Below are 19125 nucleotides of genomic sequence, written 5' to 3' on the forward strand. Positions count from 1 at the left end.
CTGTGGCTGCCGCAGGGGGAGGGGTCCTCTGCAGACGGAAGGCCATTAGTTGCCTGCGGTGAGGTGGAATGCAGGAGTTGGCTCCGTGCTCTCCTCTTTAAGATTTGAAACTTCCACAAGCCTGGAGGATGTGGCCTCTCAGGGAAGCCGCTTGGAAGGAAAGAGCTCCCAGAGAGATGAGAGAGAGGAAGGGAAAAAGTCAAGGTCTTTTCCTTCCAAATATTTTATTTAAATATTAAATTAAAAAACATACATCAACTAATCATTTGGCATACATTTCTCATGTTAACATAAGACATAAAATAATTCAGTTATGGTAAAAAAAAAAACTATGTACATCTCAATCAGATCACGTAGTGTCTTTAAATAGGCTATTGCATTGCCGTCTGTATTACAGCACTGTCAAGAAATCTACAAAACACACATCACACACTCTTAAAAAAAACAAGAAAAACACGCCTTTAACGTCCTCCAAAAGAGGTTCTACAGCAATAAGAAAAAACAAAAACCACCGTGAAAGTAAAGTGCTTGTCATTGCTTCAAAGAGGAAACACACAATGGTTTCTGAGGCCTTTGATCTATGGCATTAGAACAGAAATCATTTTAAAAAGGGGAAGGGGTTTTGTGTTGGAATCAATTGTGCTACCTCTGTAAAAATGAAGGCAAGGGCCTGGCTGCCCCAAGATGGTCTGGATTCTCTCCCATCCCAAAAACTTCTTTATGAGCGAACAGGAGACTTTGGTGTTTTCTCTGCAGCAAGGCACCTGGTCTGCCCTCCGGACAGCCTTTCGCCCAGTCTTTGAAACAGCCACAGAGCAGCAGCAGCAGCAGCAGGAATGGGGGCAGCCAGCTTCCCTGCGGCACAGCACAGGCGCAGCCCCCGGTGGGCACCAGCAGGCCAGGGATGCAGCCTCCTGCACTGGGCCCGCCTCCCTACCCTCAAGTAACTGGGTCAATCTTTGGCTTTTAAAAATACCCGCCTTTCCCCTTTCTCAATGCCTCTGTTTAACACTGCAGGGTGTAAGAAGCCGAAGTAGCTGAAGGCACCTGGGCTGGGTTTGGGGGCGGGGACTGGACTCAGGGAGCAGCATTGCCTTTGTTGCCTTCCAGAGGCTTCTGGCTGGTGGAGCCCCACGGAGTCCACCTGCCAGAGGTGCGCCGGGACCTGCCAAGTAAGGGCCGCCCCTTCCTGCTGCCTCCACCCCAGTGCTGAGGGAGGGAAGGCCCCGGGGCCCCTTCCTCAATGCACACCTGTGCTGACAGGGACGCTTCTTGACAACAAGAGTGAGGGAAGCTTAAACCTGGAACACAAACGTGTAGTACAAAATGTAACAAATAAGTAGTGTCTACCTGTCTCCCGTGTAGATACATGTACAGGATTTGCTTTAAAAAAGAACAAAAACTTAAAAACACTGATCTAAACCTCTCACTTTACCTTCCTTGAACAAAAGCCAAAGAACCTAGGTGGGGGTGGGGAGGGGGTTCCCGGCCCAGGGCAGGCACAGCCCTGAGCCATGAGCCATGAGCCTGTCTCCCAGCTGCCCAGCCCTGCAGTCAGCCTCCAATATTGCACAACTTCACCCAAGTCAGGTGTTCTTGTTGGACCCCATCGTGAAATGCATAAACGTCATCAGCAGCGGAAACGGGAGGTGCAGCAGGAAGAAGCTTCTGGGCTTCCGCAAGGGCACCCAGGGGCTCAGGGCCAAGTGACCCTGAGGATGGAGTCCCCAGCACTTTGAAGTCACCTCTGCCCTCTTTGAGGTTCTTCCTGCGTTTCCTCCGAAGAGTCCTGGAAAACTAATTCTTGAGCAGTTGATGAAACTTCTCATCTCAAATAAGAAAAAAATGTCTTCCAGGTTTTGATTTCAGGGGAGAGAATTCCTAGAATCTGTAGATGATCTTTGCCTGGGCTGACCACTTAGAGCTGCTTTAAAACTGATACATGAAGCAGAAAGTTCACAGTTTTCATTAAAGCATAAATCAGGAAGTGGAGAGTGTTGACTGAAGAAATGGATAGTAATCAATGCACACGCGCGCGCACACACACACACACACACACACAAGCGGACGACGATGTGCCTGCTCGTTTCCGTGGACGTCCGAGGTAATCATCTCAACCACGACGAACTCAGAGAGAGGGGCCGAGATCCCCACACCACGGCACTGCAGATGTGTTCCCTCCACCCCGCTCCCCTCCTGCCCCCGCCCCCAGACACACCCCTCAATTATCTTTCTTCCTAAAGTTTCCAGTCCCTACTCAAAGTTGAGGTCACTCAGTGCAAGAAAAAAATAAACTAAAAAGCCAAAACACCTAACGTATTGCTTATTTCACTTCTAGAAAGTTCTTGGCTTTGAGTCCAGACGTCCTCACCTACTCTGAAGTTATTGCTGTAAGAGTCAGTGTCCGCGCCAGGATGCAGGGCTGCCCTCACTGCACCAGGACAAAGGTGCCTAGGGGGCAGGCCGTCAGGTCCTCCATCTCACAGTCCCCCTGCAGCAGCCCCAGGGGCTCACAACCTGGGGCCAGCCTGGCCAGGCGTGGTGAGGGCACAGCGGGGCGGGTGGTGGGGCTGGCGCCAATGTGCAGGTGTGTGTCCAGGAGCTGTGCCGCCGAGGCCACCGGGGAGACGCCGGTCTGCAGGAGTGGGGGCGGCAGCAGCGGGAGCCCCGACATGAGGAGGGTGCTGGGGAGCGGGGCAGCCCCAGGGCCATCACAGGGGGCGATCACAAATGGGGCAGGGGCCGGCTGGGGGGCCTGTGAGCAGCCAGGTGCAGCGGCCGGGTGGTGCTGTAACTGGAGCAGCCTGTGGGAACAGAGGACGGGTGGTCACTGCGCCGGCTCACAGGGTTCTCAGGTTTCCAAGTGCCTGTGTGGCAGGGCCCGCCCGTGGAGCTGCCAGCTGCAGCTGCCGAGGGCAGGTGCATGGCTGATCCCTGACCGCGCCCCACCTTTCAATCGCGCCCCACTTTTCATTCTCCACCTGGTTTCTCAGCAGCTCAGAGATGCGGCCACAAGGCGCTCTCGCTCCCCGCCACCCTCACCCACCCAGGGACTTTAAAGGACACTCCCGCCTGCTGCACCCCCACGGCTCAGCACCTAGGACCTATGCCCCACATATCTCCCTGGCTGGGAGCGGGGTGTGCACTGGGCTACAGAGAGGAGGGCACCACCTAGCAGATGAGCTTCCTCGAGGAGACAACCTGCCGTGTGCCCACCCGGGGTCCCAGGGCGGGGGCAGGCCCTACCTCTGCTGCTCTAGCACCTCCTCCAGCAGGCTCCAGCCCTCCCGGCTGCCGGCTGCGCCGCCATGCAGGCCTGGGCTCTGTGCAGGGGTGTGGAAGGGGCTCAGGCCGCCCCTGCTGGCCCGATTGGCGGGGGCCTGGCACACCTGGCGAGCCAGCCCCTTGATTTTATTCAGTCCCAGAAACCCTTTGGTCCGTGTGGTCTTCCTCAGCTGCTGCCGAAAGGCCTTCAGCCCTGCAGGGAGAATGAATCAGTAGGTCAACGGCCACCTGGCTCTCAGCCCAGTCTCCACGGCCCTTGGCTTAGGGGGTTTCCAAGCCTCAGGTGAGGGGTAAGGAAAGGACGGGTGACACAAGCATGTCTGGACAGGAGTCTGGCACCCAAGCCCCGGGGTGGCGTGGAGGCAGCCGGCAGCCAGGGCCCTTCCCTGACCCCATGCCTCCTCCAAGTCGGAGGTGCTGCCCAGCAGAGAGTCGTCTCCTCTGCTTTCAGAACCAGCCACGGAGGCCACGTGCTCAGGGACCCACGTATGTCTATCCCAGCAGGCCGTGACCCCCCAAGCCACCAGAGCACTGAGCACCCCAGCCTGCCCAGAGCACTGAGGGTCCCACCCAGGCCCGGTGGAGAACAGGGAGTGCCATCTGCCATCACGGACAAAGTCACGTACTTCCAAAGACACACATGATCCCCTGGGGAAGGTGGAGGTAAGTGTGGGAGGAGCGCAGCTCACCTTGAGTCAGTGAGGTGTCCGACGCCCGCCGTCCCTCCTGGAAGCTGACAGGGAGCAGAACAGCTCCTCCCAAGCCCCCCTGAGCCTGCAGCACTGGGGTGGCGGACTGCGACCCCAGGAAGGGTGAGGCCAGCCTGACCGGGGAGCAGGCGCCCAACAGCCCCTGAGTGGCCGGGGTGCCACTGAGCCCCGCAGGACTTTTGCTCGCAGAGAAGGTCAGACAACTGTCCGAGCTGGTTCCCTCTGCAGGACTCGCCGTGGCGGAGGGGGAGACGACTATACCTGTGGGGGGAGGATGGCGCTTTTGCTGCTGCAGTGCAGAGGAACAGGCTCCCCGGGCCACTGCTGGCTGCGCTGGCCTCCCCATCCCTGCCCTCAACCTGGTGGGAAGACGGCTCGATGCCACCAGAACCCAGGGAGCCCCAAAGGCAAGCCGCCATCACGGTGCAGCTGCAGGGGCAGGTCACAGTGGGCCTCAGGCCAAGGGGCTGCCCTCCCAGCACGCAGGGGCGGCCTGGGGAGGACCCTGCTGGAGGCCAAACCCCATGCTGTATCCTCCACTGGAACGACCACATGCAGGGCAGCCTCTAAACATCAACTGTGTGGTGTCAGGGATGAAAACAAATGGCAAATCCTGAGAAATCCAACCTGAGAGGCTGCCGGGCAAAACGTCCATTCTAAACTAGCCCACCCTCACGTCGACTATAAGCCTATCCATTGGTGTCCTCCTGGGCCCCCAGGGACACTTACATGGAGCGGTGAGTGGGGAGAGGCGGGTGGAGACCTCGGCCAGGGTGTGCCTCCGTCCCGTGCTGCTGGGCAGGGACTCCAGCGTGTCCTGCTCCTCCTCTAGGCCCGGCCCCTGCCTGGCCTCCTCGCTGATGGCTGTGTCCAGCAGGCTGCTCGGGGACACGGGCCGGGGCCGGAACACTCCGCTGCAGCTGGCATCCACCGGGAAGAACAAGGGCTGCGTTGGAGAGACACAAGCCAGTGACTTCTTGGGCTCCAGGTGACCCGGGTGCACCGGGGCTGGGCTGAAGCGAGCCCTCTCCACACCCGCTGCGGGCACTCACCCACTGCAGTGAGCTCTGGAGCTCACAGTCCATCTTGGCCTGCAGGACGGACTGCACCAAGGTCTGCGGCTGTGGGCACAGCAAGGCGGGTCGGAAAGGGTCGGTGGAAAGACCTTCCTGAGGCACCTGGGGCCGGCAGATGGGAAAGAGGCCATCAGGGGAGCGACTCCGGGACCACCAGCACCATCAAGAAACAAGCTGGCTTCTGTCTGGAGTGCAAGCTGCCTCGCTGGTGGGCATGACAGCTGACGGAAGGACACTGGCTGGCCAGGCTGGGCTCAGGACCATGTGCTGGTGCTGCGCTGCCAGAAGGCGGCGTGACAGGCCGGCCCCGGGGATGAGTCAGGGACAAGTGGCCTCTGGGCAGAGTCCAGCCCCCAGCAGCTGGCACCCCCTTCCCCACGCAGCCTGGGACCCGCTGCCCACGCAAGGAACCGCCCTCCAAGCCGGTGCCTGACAGGGGAGGGAGCCTGAGGCCCGGGAGGAGACTCCTCCCCCTCACCTCCAAACCGCTGAGGTCCGAGCTTCGAGGCCGCGGCTGCCTGGCAGGCCCAGGGCGGGCACACTGGGCATTCCGATACTCCTTGAGCCGCTCGAGGAGGAGGTAATAAATGGCAGCAAAGTGGTTATAGCTGCTGTTTTGCAGTGACTGGGAACAAGAGGAGCAGAGATCAGCTTGGGGGCGGCGGAGAGCCCCAGGGCCCACCCGCTCCCAGGTTATTCTTGGATGACTGAGAATATCCTTTAGTGGGGTGGACAAGCCGGCCCCTAAATTAGCCTGTGCTCCCGTTTTAACTTGGCTGGTGAGTGCCTGCTTCCCCTGAGACAGCTGCCCAGCCCCTGCGGGTGAGGCCAGGGCGAGTGTGGCCAGGCTCACCTCCACCGTCCTCTGCCGGTCAACGCCCAGGCTCTGCATGATACCCAGCACCTGCTCATCGTAGTCGCCCAGGTTGGAGCTGTAGCTGTGCGCGGAGAAGGTGGGGCAGGCGGGTCCCGGCAAGCAGGGCTCAGCCCGCATCCACCGGTGCTGCCGGATCTGGGCGATGCTGATGCGCCTGGCGGGGTCCACCACCAGCATACGGCGGATCAGGCTCTCACAGTCTGTGGAGGGGCCAGGAGGCTGAGCCAGGGCGGCCGGGACCTCGCCTGCGCTCGCACCCACCGCCCCACATGGTTTGACACACCAGGGGCCAGGAGCAGGGGCCGGGCCATCAGCTCAGTCCTGCCACCCAAGGGGAGCCATCAGCCAGGGATCCAGACCCTGGGGGCCGCCACACTTTGTGTCCACCACACAGAGAACCACTAAGGTTCACCCTTCTGCCGTGCCCCACGCCTGAGCACCAGGTGGACAGGCATCTTTATGACACAGAAAAACCGGGTGAGCCACAGCCAGTGGGTTGGACTCAGGGATGATGCCAGCACCCTGGGTGCGGGTACTGGGCGGGGACGGCAGGTGCGAGGCACAAGCCCGTGCAGCAAGGGCACCCGTCCACCCTAGAAATAGGGCACTGAGAAGGCATCCATGGGCTGGGTTTCTCCCGCAGCCCACAGTAACCTGGGCCTGATTCCCAGACTCAACAAGGACTCCGAAGCCAGCCGCGAAGGGGCTGCAGGAGACACAGGCCCCTGCCCAGGCGAGACCACGAGACTCACCTTGAGACATGAAGAAGGGGATGCGGAAGCGGCCCTCCAGCACCCGCTGTCTCAGCGTCGGCAGGTTAGGCCCATCGAAGGGGAGAGAACCGCAGACCAGGACATACAGCACCACGCCCAGGCTCTGTTGAGGACCACGGAGCCACGTCAGTGCCAGGGCAGCGCCCCCGGGAACACAGCGCCCTCGGGGAACGCGGCCTCGGGAAGGGGGTCTGCGCACACGTGGCTCCTACCCAGATGTCCAGCTGGGGGCCTTCATACTCCTTCCCCTCAAAGACTTCCGGGGCGGCATACGGGGGGCTCCCACACCACGTGGACAGAGGCTCTCCTGACTTGTAGAAATTCCCAAATCCAAAATCTGAGAGGCAAAGAAACAGATGGATGAGGTTAAACGGCAAATGGCAAGGGGCTGTGGTTTCAGCACGTTCTGGGAAGCCGGGGCTGTTCGCGGGCACACTCCCACCCCGGGGCCTCCGTGCCTGCCAGCCTGATGTCCCTGCCCCCACCCCGGGGCCTCCGTGCCTGCCAGCTTGATGTCCATGTTGCCATCCAGCAGGAGGTTCTCGGTCTTGAGGTCCCGGTGGACGATGTGACGGTCGTGACAGTACTCCACAGCCGACAGGATTTGCCAAAACTTCGTCCGCGCCTCGTTCTCACTCAGGTGCCCGTTGGAAGTCAAATAATCTGAGGAGCCACAAAACAAAGCTACAGCCCCCAGGGCAAAGCCTGTCCACCACCCAGGGAGCCCTGGAGAACACCGCGGGGTCCTGGGATGAGTGGCCCAAACAATGGCCGCGCAAATCCAGACACGTTCGTGCCATTGGTTTTCAACAGATATTGACAATGAGTGTGGCTTACCAAACATTTCTCCATTTTTCGCAAATTCAGTGACGATGTAAAGCATATCTTTTGTTTCCATAACCTAAAAAAGAAAGACCTGACATTTAACTGCACAAAAAAGGCACAAGGCAGTGCTACAAACCATCCATCAGAACCCCAGAAAATTTCTAACTTCTCTAGGACAAAGGCATTCATCATTTAAAAATGCAAAGAAAAAGAAAAATTTCTCAAATAAAAAAAAAAAATACAGGAGATCCCTACTCACAAAGACAGCTTTAAAAAATTAGAGGTGAATTCCTCACTGACTTGCCTATCCTGATACACCTTTGCTCTCACAAAAGGTCTAAATATATTAGAATTCCCCTCTGTGGTCATACTTACTTCAAGGCACCTCACATACAATTTGAGGATGCTTGGGCCTGGTAGCTCCCACCTGTAATCCTAGCACGTTGGGAGGCCAAGGCAGGGGAATCAGTTGAGTTTGAGACCAGCCTGGTCAACATGGCAAGACCCCATCTCTACAAAAAATACAAAAACTAGCTAGGTGAGGTGGTGGGCGCCTGTAATCCCAGCTACTCAGGAGGCTGAGGCAAGAGGATCGTTTGAACCCGGGAAGCAGAGGTTGCAGTGAGCTGAGATCGCACGACTGCACTCCAACTTGGGCGACAGAGCGGGACTCCCATCTCAAAAAAGGAGAGTATTCTGAAAGCTACAGAGGAGGAGATCGCTGGAAGTCTGCTGGGCTTTATAGAAGCCTAGTAGGCAACAGATGATTCCAGCCAACGGTGAGAGGGACCTGAGTAATAGAGAACGCACACCCTATTCCCACTCGCTTGATTGACAGGATGGATGAGGCTGTGGGAACCCAGCTTTATTGACAGGATGAATGAGGCTGTGAGAACCCAGTCTCATTCACTCAGCATGTAGCCCATCACTCAGCATGTAGCCACACAACAGCCGTGCCAATATAGTCCTTTGAAGTTTGCTCACTAATCAATAACTTTATTTTACTTAAAAAGATATTTAAAAATATAACTTATGTCTGTGAATACTCAAAAATTTTGGAAAGGATAAGACAATATATTCTTATGAAAAAAGATTTCTTTGGGTTCAAAATATATACAGTTATTGCTTTGTGCTGGAGGCGGTGGCTCATGCTTGTAATCCCAGCACTTTGGGATCACCCAGGCTGATCACTTGAGGTCAGGAGTTCGAGACCAGCCTGGCCAACATGGTGAAACCCCATCTCTACTAAAAATACAAAAATTAGCCGGGCGTGGTGGCGCGTGCCTGTAGTCCCAACTACTTGGGAGGCTGAGGTAGGAGAATCACTTGAACCCAGGAGGTGGAGGTTGCAGTGAGCCACGATCGATTGCGCCACTGCACTTCAGCCTGGGCGACAGTGAGACTCCATCTCAAAAAAAAAAAAGCTTCAAAAATTGCTGCTTTGAGTTATAAGTCTAGTAAGAAAAGTGTTCTATGAATTCTAGCAGTTTGGCAAGAATTTTAACTGCCCCGCCCCTGTGTGTGGTACAATAACTCTAAGACCACTGCTTACCCATCCCCAACTGAAGAAAGGGAGGAGGAGGAAAAGAATTAAAAGTCAAAGTGTTTGAACTTTTTGAAAACTTGAAAAAAAGAGGGAAGTGTCTCAGCAGGGTTCTGGGGCCCCGGCCAGCCGAATGAAAATTAGACGCTAGTGGCTGGGCGCGGTGGCTCACGCCTGTAATCCCAGCACTTTGGGAGGCCGAGGCAGGCAGATCACAAGGTCAGGAGATCCAGACTATCCTGGCTAAAATGGTGAAACCCCGTCTCTACTAAAAATACAAAAAATTAGCTGGGTGTGGTGGCGGGCACCTGTAGTCCCAGCTACTCAGGAGGCTGAGGCAGGAGAATGGCGTGAACCCAGGAGGCGGCAGTTGCAGTGAGCAGAAATCGCGCCACTGCACTCCAGCCTGGGTGACGGACAGAGACTTCGTCTCAAAAAAAAAAAAAAAAAAAAGGAAGAAAGAAAGAAAATTAGACACAAGCGTCAAAACCAGAGGAATAAAAGTCAGTTACACCACTGAATTCTATCATCTCCAAACAGTTAAGAATCACATACAGCAGCAGTAAGAAAATACACCTCCAGAAAAGACCTCCAGCACCAATCACGTGGGCAATTTGTTTCTTTATCGGAGCTAATTCCACACAATGGGCAAAGGAGAAGAATAGGAAGAAAAGGAAGGTACTACCATTAGGGTTCAGCCCTTGAGCAAAGTCAAAAACAAAACCAGCTCAGCCCACTCCTGAGGAAATGGGCCGGGCACGCTGCATAGGCAGTACACCAGTGGCCATGGAGCACACAACTTAAAAATGACAACAGAAACAAAACACAAACCAGGCGCACACGGCATGAATTCTGTGCTTAAAGACACTGAGCAAACTGTCGTCACGGTGAACACAAGTTCCACCAATACTGCTAGTTTTATTTTCAATCTAGTGCAGAGGCTTTTGGGGGATAATTTCAAATCATAATTCTCTCTCCTACCACACTGTACACCGAGCTGTCCTAATTGCACAAACACACACAACAACATCCCAGAGTCATCTCACATTCCATTTCATACGAATCATTACAAGGAACTTCAACCCAACACAAATGGATGAAATAGCACCTGCAAAGAACTTCTTCTGCAGGGAGACTTGATTTCACCTTGCAAAAGTGGTCATTTATCATTAGGGAGGTGTAAATGATTGCTGTGCTGTTCTAATTAAATTAGTACTTATTTCCTGATGATATAATTTATTAATTCCAACATGAGAACAAAAATTAAGTCACAAAATAAACCAACAGACGGACAGGGCAAGGCATGTTCCTAGCGTGGATTAAATGGCAAGCTCCTTGCTCTTACTATGGAAAAGTATTTTCATCTCTCCGTTTTTCATGGAAGAGTTTAAACAGGGAAAACAAATGCACACCTACTGTCCTTGCAAAAATAAACTAATGAAAACCGGTGAGAGCAGCTGGCTTTAAAGCTTAATAATTATCTGCAAAGGTGGAAGTTTCCAGTTTCACTCAAATTTGTCCTTTTATACTAAATGCGTGACCTGTGGCAATACCTACAGATGAGTTTGTTTTCATAGTAAAGCAAATTTACAACAGACCTCTACACATTTAAAACTGGATCAGGTTAGGATACTAAATAAAATTCTAATGAAGCAAATCTCAATTATGATCCAAAAGCAATAATTGTAAATATATCTGCACAGCCTATAAAAATCAATCTATTTACCTTATACAACCAAATGCCCAACTTCCACACACTCCCCAAAAGGGAAGCCACTTTTAGAAATTGCAGACTTACACTGCTGGAAATAAAATATAACACATTTGCCAGGATTAGCAGAGAAAGGCAAGCTGACCCCTTACCTGGTAAAGCTTTATGATGTGTGGATGGTTCAGAAGCTTCATCAGCTGAACCTCACGATAGATTTTCTCCAAATTGCTTGAATCTAATCGTGTTTTATCAATTATTTTTATTGCAACCTACAGATTTTAAAAAGAAAAAGGATATTTTGCGGGTTTTTTAAAAAAAGAAAAAAACCCTCAACCTAATTTACACATTTCATTTTTTGCAAGTTAATTTCTCAACACTCTGTCTCCAAAAGGTCACAAGAAGTTGGGAAAACATAACCAAAGTAACCACTAATGTTATTTTAAAATAATCAGAGTTAAGTAAGTGCCTTAAGTATTTGCAGGCTCACTTTACAGGGCTTAGCTCTGAGTCCATGAACCACTGCATCTCAGGTTGGTCCTTTTTTTGCCATTATCCTCTCTGCTTTCTCCCAATATATGTGCAAATTATGCAGCAACATAATATAAAGCTTTTTTTTTTTTTTTTTTTTTTTTACCGAACTAAAAACGGTTACTGTTTACCCACCACGACAATCAAGCCTGGAGCACTGAATCTGCATGGGGTCCACCCGCCAAAGGTCGGGTCGCCCCGGGCCCAGTGGGGAGGCCCCGCCGGCTGGGTCCCGCCGCCCCCACGCACCTGTGTTTTGGTGACTCGATGCCGCGCCAGCTTCACCACAGCGAAGTTGCCTTTGCCCAGGGTCCGCTCGATGTCGTAAAAACCCACCCGGAGGGGCTTCTGCTGGCCCTGGCCCTGGCCCGCGGGGTCCGCGCTGAACTCCGACATGATAACCATGGCTCCGCGCGCACCTGCGGGGCCGCACAGAGCTCAGAGCCCACCAGCGCCCCCGCCGCCCGCGGTCGGCTCCATCCGTGCCCGCGGAGCCCCCAGTCCCCACGGGACGCAGGGACCTGCTCCCACGCCTGTCGCCCCCACTCTATCCACGGGCCCCTCCAGCCCTTGGGAGGTGTGGACCCGCCCCCGCCGCCCGCAGTCCGCTCCACCTGGACCCCAGACCCTCTTCAGCCCCGCGGGGCGCGCAGACCCGCTCCCATACCCGCCCCTGCCGCCCGAGTTCGGTTCTGTCCCGATCCCGGGACCCCCTGAGCCGGGCTTCCACACTCGCCTCCCGCCGCCCGCTGCCGGTTCCGTCCCCACTCCCGATCCCCTTAGCACCTCGGGGCGCGGATCCGCTCCAACACCCGGCCCTGCCGCCCAAGGTCGGCTCGATCCGGATCCCAGGACCGCCCCCTGCCCCGCTCCCACACCCGGCCCCCGCCGCCCGCGATCCGTCCGGTCCCCACCCCCGACATCCCAGGCACCTCGGTGCTCGCGGACCCGCCCCCCACACCCGGTCTCTCCGCCCGCGGTCGGCTCCAACCCGACCCCCGGCTCCCCAGCCCCTGAGCCCCGCGGACTCACTCTTACCCCGGCCCCCGTCACGAAGGGGAGCCCGAGGGCGGCGGGGCCGCCAACCCCGCCCGCGAACCCCGCGCGCGCAAGGCCAGGGACCCTGCGCGGTGGCTGCAACCCCGAGCCCCGGCCCGGCGCCCGCGCGGAGCCCCCACGGCGGCCACCTCCGCCCGCCCGGAGTCCGCTGCTGCCGCCGCCTCACCTCCGCCGCCCCCGGAGCGCCCAGGCCAGGAAGCCGCCCGCTCGGCCGCTCGCGCTGCTCGGGTGCCTACTGCTCCGGCTGCCGCCGCCGCTGCTGTTGCCTCCGGGGCCGCGCCGCATGTCAGCCCGGAGCCGCCGCGCTCCGCCGCACGCGGCGCCCGGCCCCGCCCCGGCCCGCCCCGGCCCGCCCCCCGTAGTCCCCGCCCCCTGCCCCGCCCCCGCCGCCCGGGCGGGGGCCGCCCATTGACGTCGCTTTGACGCCAGAGCGACGCGCGGCCGAGCGGCGGGCGGAGGGAGAGCGGGAGATCGGGCGGTTGCCAAGAGACTGGCGGCTCTGACGCGCGCGGGATGAGGCCGTTGCCCTGGCGACCGCGGGCCGGTGACGTCAGGGGCGCCCGCCGCCCGAGGCCCGCCCGCCTGCGCTCTGCCGGGCGCCCCCTTCCGGGCGCTGGGGGCACTGCGGGCCCCACCGCTGAGGGCGCGGCCCCCACTCCACGCGCGGGGACTCAGGCTGGGTCCCGCGGGCGCCTTGTGCGCGCTCCCTCCAGGAGGGGACGGCTCTCGGGCAGGGGTCGCCGGCCCCTCCACGCGGCCCGCGTTCGTCCAGGCTCGGAGCCTTGGGACGTGCGGGGGCCCGGGGGCCTCGCGGGCTCGCGCGTGGGGCTGGCGGCGCGGAGGCCCTGGGGCGCTGCAGGGCGCGGGGCCACACCCAGGGCGCTCCAGGCCCCAAGAGGCCGCTTGCCCGCGGGGACGTCAGCCGCTTTTGCTGTTAAAATCTGAAATGTTCAGCAAGTTAGAAACTTGAAACCTAAGGAAGCCTGACCCGCCGCTCTGGAAGCCCCCGCCGCGCGGCCGGCCCCGGCCCCGGCCCTCAGCGGCGCTGGCGTCTGCGCGTCCCGGGGCTGCCCCCCGCAGCATGTGGGGCTGGGACCCTCTTCCCGCGTGGGTCCCGGGCGGACGCTGCGGGCGGTGACGGAGCCAGGCCGGCCGCCTGGGGAGGGGACGGGGGCGCGGGACCACTTGCTTGCCCGTGGCCGCTGCCTCATCCGAAGGGAAAACGTTTTCTTCAGGGGAGACAGAGGCTATGGGCGAACGCATTTTTTAAGCCTGAGGACCCATTTGGGAGTTAGATTCTGGATCGAGCCTAGGATCATTTTTCCTTGTGTTAAATAACACTGCTTCACAGAAGGGGGAACGAGAATTCAGGGAAGTTGGCACAAAACTTGGAACCCTTCTGGGAGGCTTTCCTGCCTGGGCGGACGCCTGGGAGGAGGGCCCGGAGAAACTAGGATGAGCTTCTCCTCATTCGCCCGACGGTCTGACCACAGATTTCCCAATCGCCACACACACACACACACACACACACACACACACACACGGGGGTTGTTTGGGAGTCAGTTGGTTTTCAAAGACTTTCAAGGAAATGAAGAGTCCCAAAGTTTTCCTTAATCGTTCAAAGTGCTTTTTCTTTGTCCCAGGTTTATATACCAAGAATACGGGGGAATATTTTTAGTTCCTTTCAGCTGAACAGTTTACAACTGCTTTTTTTCCTTCTGGAGGTCCCAACACCCTGTTAATCTGCTCCTAGGAGAACTAAACAAAAACAAGGCTGGACGTCGTGGCTCCCGCCTGTAATCCCAGTGCTTTGGGAGGCTGAGGCAGGAGGATCAGTTGAGCTCAGGAGTTTGAGACCGGCTTGGACAACATAGCAAGACCTCACCTCTATAAAATATTTTAAAAATAGCCAGGTGTGGTGGCACACGCCTGTGGGGCCAGCTACCTGGGAGCCTGAGGTGGGAGGATGGCTTGAGCCTGGGAGGCTGAGGATGTAGTGAGCGGTCACTGCACCACTGCACTCCAGCCTGAGCAAGAGAACAAGGCCCTGTCTCAAAAAAGCACAAGGATAAAAGGCGGGGTGGGGGAGAAACCAGGCCCCTGATCACACTCACCATTCAGTCCCTCAGCCTGTGACTTAAAATACTGCCCCCCTCATCCAGGAACCAGTCTTCCCCACCCCTCCCACCCTAGCCAGAGTCTTCCAAAAGGTCTTAGGTATTTGCAAACACCTGGCTGGCTGTTGGAAACATTTCATCACCCCCAAATATAAACTGCAGCCAAAACTGCCTCCGCAAAACAGGTCCCCAAACTCAGGTGCACTTGACCTTTTACCCCGACCCAGCCCTGAGCTTCCAAAACCCAGAACAGCCCTGTGCCAACCATGGCCATCCTGTTTTCCCTTCCCTGGCCCCGTGGGCGAGGAGCTCACTCTGCAGAGAAAGGCAGGAAGCACAGAGGAAAAGGCCAAGCTTGGAACGGCTGTCCCATCTCCCCAGTGGGGGAACCCCTGGCACCCTCATAACTAAGTATGTGCTTCAACCTGGCCTCTGCTACCCAATGTCTTTTGTTGTTGTTTGCGTCCTTGACCCCCAGAGGTTGTATTTCCTTTCAGAAGCTTTGACTTCTTTTCTGTTTTCTGGTCTTCCATGCTTTTAACACACGAGGAAAAATAAAACACATGGTGTGAGTCTAAGGATTGTACAAGCAAATGATTCGAGAAACTCCTCACTGAACGCAATGGAAGGAATGCTCCCAAAGTCTGCAGGAATGGTACTTTATTATTATGGTTTGCATATTATTACAGATTTGTGGAAAACGGCAAGTCAGTTTTCCTTTCCACGTGGACTTCCTTCAGCTCATCTTATGATTACCGTGTTTCTGGAGTTCATCTTGTTTTTTAGGCCTTAAGACTGGAAACCCCAACAGGAAATGGGTCCGTTTAATATTCATAGTTATAGTGCTGGCCACTGGCATGTCATAAAACTCTCAAAATCAATTGATAAACAGAGAATGGAGCATGGGGCAGCATTTTTACAAAGGGATGGGTGCCCAGCTGGCCCCAGTGCCGCCCTCGGTGAGGAAGGAATCTCCCAGTGCAGCCAGGAGTCAGACGAGTTCCTCTTCCTGACCCTACCCTCCCATCTTCAATGCCTAAGGCCCTTCCCTGTCTTCCTGGCTTTGCTTCAGGTGGTTTTGTACTTTTTAAATTTTGTTTTGGTTTTTTTAGGCTTCAGCCTAGTGGCTTTAGGTGCCAGAAAATCAGATTAACCACTGCAGCGGCATCCTTCTGAGGGACCCAGGGGCCACGTTGGTCATTTTGCCCCATTGTATCTGGAGAGCTTGACAGACACACATGTGCGCACTAGGTCAGGAAGCCATGGCCCTGGCCTGGGAAGGGCAGGTAAGAGAAAAGCCCCCAGCCCCCTCCACCCTCAGGGAATGGCCCAGTTGTCCACAGGTTAAGAACCCCCGGTGAACAGGTCAAACCAGAGACTGCCCAGTCCCAGTGTCCACCCCCAGGGCATTGCCTCCTTGGCCTCCTACACTGAGGCTCTCTGTAGTTCCGTGGCTGCCACCGTTGTGCGGATCCTACCGGGCCCTGGGCCCCTCCCCATCTCCGACAGCACCCACTTTCAGGCCAGGCCTTCCACGGGCTGCTTAAATGGACCACAAAGGCTGGCAAAGCAGCAGAAGCGTGCCTGTTCACGGGCCAGTTGGCCCTCCCCGCTCCCGCCCTCTAGGGTTTCTGGTTCCGGTTTCTGTCGCTGCCGTTAGTGAGGAATTATTCATGTGGCCAATGCGTTTTCTTGATATTTAAGCAGGGCTGTGGCCGAGATCAAGGCCGAGGACCCAAGAGGCCTTTGGGTGTCTGTGTCCCTGAGCCATATGCTGAGGTCGGAGGGCAGGGGAGGGGGGTGCAGGAAGGGGCCAGCCCCAGGGAGAGTCAGCCAGGCCCCAGACAGAGCCAGGGGTTCCCCCGGGGGGGTGCTCACTTAGGAAGAGCACCATGGACAGCCTGGCAGGGGGTCGCCCTGTGCTGAGCAGGCAGCTCTGGAGTAAACCACCTGCCTCTCTGCAGGAAGAAGGAAACCGCATCCGCAAATGGAACAAAGGTCCCCAGAGGCAGAGCAGAAGCCTCTGGGATGCTGCAGCTTCGTGCAGACACGGGGGACCAGGACTGGGGCCCAGAGCAGGCTGCAGGTGCTGGCCGTGCCCTTTATCCTGGGCACTCTGCTAGGGCCACACAGAGCGTGGCTCCCGGGAGATGGAGAGAGATGGAGACGTCTGAGTGGCGGCTCAGGTCTCGGTGTTTCCAGGTGACATGCTGGCTGCTAGTGTAGAGCACAGTAAACCATCTTTTTTTTTTTTTTTTTGGTTATTATTTACTTATGCAAAATAATGTGAGTTTCTGCCATTTACAAGAAGTGTGCCAGCTGCAATGAGTCAGCGGGTGGACATGGGTGAGCATGGCCAGACTGTGCCAGGACATGGTGGCAGACAGACATGCTTCAAAGTTCACCATGGGAAGGGACAGGTCCCCAGAGAGAGGTGAGACGGTGCAACGCGAGGGAGAGTTCGGAGTCGTCCTCCAGATGTCCATAAAGGCTCGAGAGGCCCTCTTGTGTGTCAGGCACTGCGTGAAGGTTGTGGGCACAGTAGGAGGGACACAAGACACCTTCTCTCGAGGACCGTCGGTTCCAGTTACGGAGACAGTAACAGCATAAGATGATGAGTAAGAAAAGAATGCTGGCAGGAAAGTGGCCATGGAGGGAACTGCTTCTGGGCCTCTCCGTGGGATTTGCCAGGTGTGGACTGAGCGAGGACCTTCCCTGAGAACACCAACTGCTCCAGGAGAGGGAAGAGGTGGGGGCCCGCGGGGGGCATGGGGCAGGAGGCAGCCACCCACACCTTCCCTCTCTGTATGCTGAGCAGAGGCTCTCAGCAGAGGGGAAAGAAGAGCAGAAGCCAAGACGGGGAAGACAGACCCGGTGGGGGTCCTCGGTGCCGGCCACATCCATCTGCAACCTGCTGCCCAGCGCCTGCCTGCCTGCCCGGGGTGTGCGCAGAGCAGTGTGTTCTGTCCTGGCTTCACAGCGCTGGGCACAGCCAGGCAAGGATGACAGGGAAAGGGAGGCAGGGACTTGGGGCTGTTGGAGCCAAGCTGAGGAGGAAGGAGCTGGGATGGGAAGCGGGTGGCAGGAAGGAGCGTGAGGCCTGTGGGTGGAAGGTCCCTGGCCTTGGAGATTGAAGCATTTCACTTGTGTGTCTCACAGCCCAGAGAGGCCAAGCCCGGACCATGGGGGAGAGAGGAGGACCCCGTCTTGGGGCGGGCTGAGGAGACGCTCTCTCCACGGCTTCCGGATGGGTCTCCCTCCATTTCGGCTGCATCTATGGGAAAACGGTGAAATGCTCCCTCCACTGCCGGGCCTTCTCTTATAAAGCGGGTTTTTTCTAAGTATAAAAATTCAGGCCGGGCGCGGTGGCTCACGCCTGTAATCCCAGCACTTTGGGAGGCCGAGGCGGGCAGATCACGAGGTCAGGAGATCGAGACCATCCTGGCTAACACAGTGAAACCCCCATCTCCACTAAAAATACAAAAAAATTAGCTGGGCATGGTGGCGGGCACCTGTGGTCCTAGCTACTTGGGAAGCTGAGGTAGGAAAATGGCGTGAACCCGGGAGGTGGAGGTTGCAGTGAGCCGAGATCGCCCACTGCACTCCAGCCCGGGCAACAGAGCGGGACTCTGTCTCAAAAAAAAGAAAGAGAGAGAGAGAGGAGAGAGAGAGAGGAAAGAAAGAAAGAAGAAGAAAGAGAAAGAAAGAAAGAAAGAAAGAAAGAAAGAAAGAAAGAAAGAAAGAAAGAAAGAGAAAGAAAGAGAGAGAAAGAAAGAAAGAGAGAGTAGGGAGCCAAGTCCCTGGGTTGCCAAGGCAATCCGTGGAAGCCCGTGACTTCGAAAGGACACAGGGCCCTGAGGACAGCCCCAGCCCCTGCAGTGTGGCCTGCAAGGGTGTCATTCATTTTGACCTGGCTGTTGTGGTTTTGGGTGGTATTGTTATTTGTTTGAAAAGAAAACACATGGGCTGCGTATGGCATGAGCAAGTACAGACGTCATTGGGATCGGGTAATGAAAATGACAGAGCACTCTAAAGTGACACCTTACAGGGACGCCATGATGTGGGACCAGGCCCAGTGGCACCAGCACACCACCGTCTCACTGGCATTTCCACTGTCATCCCTGTTAAACCAGAAAGAACGAAAGTGTGACAGTTAAAAATAAGTACGTGTTTCTTAGTAAAACACAGCTCATTTCAAAACTACTGAGAACAAGGGGACAGTTTGAAATTGGGCAGAGCCCCTTGGGACCAGCTGGACCTGGAAGAAGGTGCAGTCAGCTCTTCCTCAGGGCCAGGAATCTCTCGGTCACTCCGAGGCCTGGAATAAAGTTTCCAGAACCTTTTTTTGCACAAATGAACGGCAGATCTGAAATCAGCAAGAAGGTTCAGGACCTGGGCCCCCAGGATTGGAACCACAGGAGTCTCAGATCCTCAAACTAGCTGGGTTTGCTTCAGTTTTCTCAGGTGGGACGGGCCACCCTGGGTTTCCCAGGGTGATGTTCCGACAGTGGAGGTGAGATGTCACAGAATGGAGGATGTGATATGATCTGTAACATGGAATCCAGCAGAAGCTCCAGCACTTAGAAGACAGGAAGCAGTGGAGGGCCTGGGTGTCCCAGCC

At 56.2% G+C, this 19125-nt stretch overlaps 1 protein-coding gene across 1 annotated transcript; it reads right to left on the reverse strand.

The window, feature by feature from the left end:
- Window positions 1-207: 207 nt before the first annotated feature.
- SIK1 (salt inducible kinase 1) lies at window positions 208-12673 on the reverse strand. The gene is made up of 14 exons (XM_030806314.1): window positions 12554-12673; window positions 11578-11747; window positions 10953-11069; window positions 7559-7622; window positions 7223-7384; window positions 6934-7058; window positions 6701-6824; window positions 5925-6148; window positions 5550-5696; window positions 5048-5173; window positions 4725-4941; window positions 3975-4256; window positions 3247-3478; window positions 208-2804 (listed from the first exon to the last, which is right to left on the reverse strand). The coding sequence occupies exons 2-14, from the start codon at window positions 11731-11733 to the stop codon at window positions 2429-2431; spliced, it is 2352 nt and encodes a 783-aa protein (XP_030662174.1). The 5' UTR covers window positions 11734-11747; window positions 12554-12673; the 3' UTR covers window positions 208-2428.
- Window positions 12674-19125: the final 6452 nt, after the last annotated feature.

The sequence above is a fragment of the Nomascus leucogenys genome, chromosome 25 (genome assembly GCF_006542625.1).
Source record: "Nomascus leucogenys isolate Asia chromosome 25, Asia_NLE_v1, whole genome shotgun sequence".
NCBI lineage: Eukaryota > Metazoa > Chordata > Mammalia > Primates > Hylobatidae > Nomascus > Nomascus leucogenys.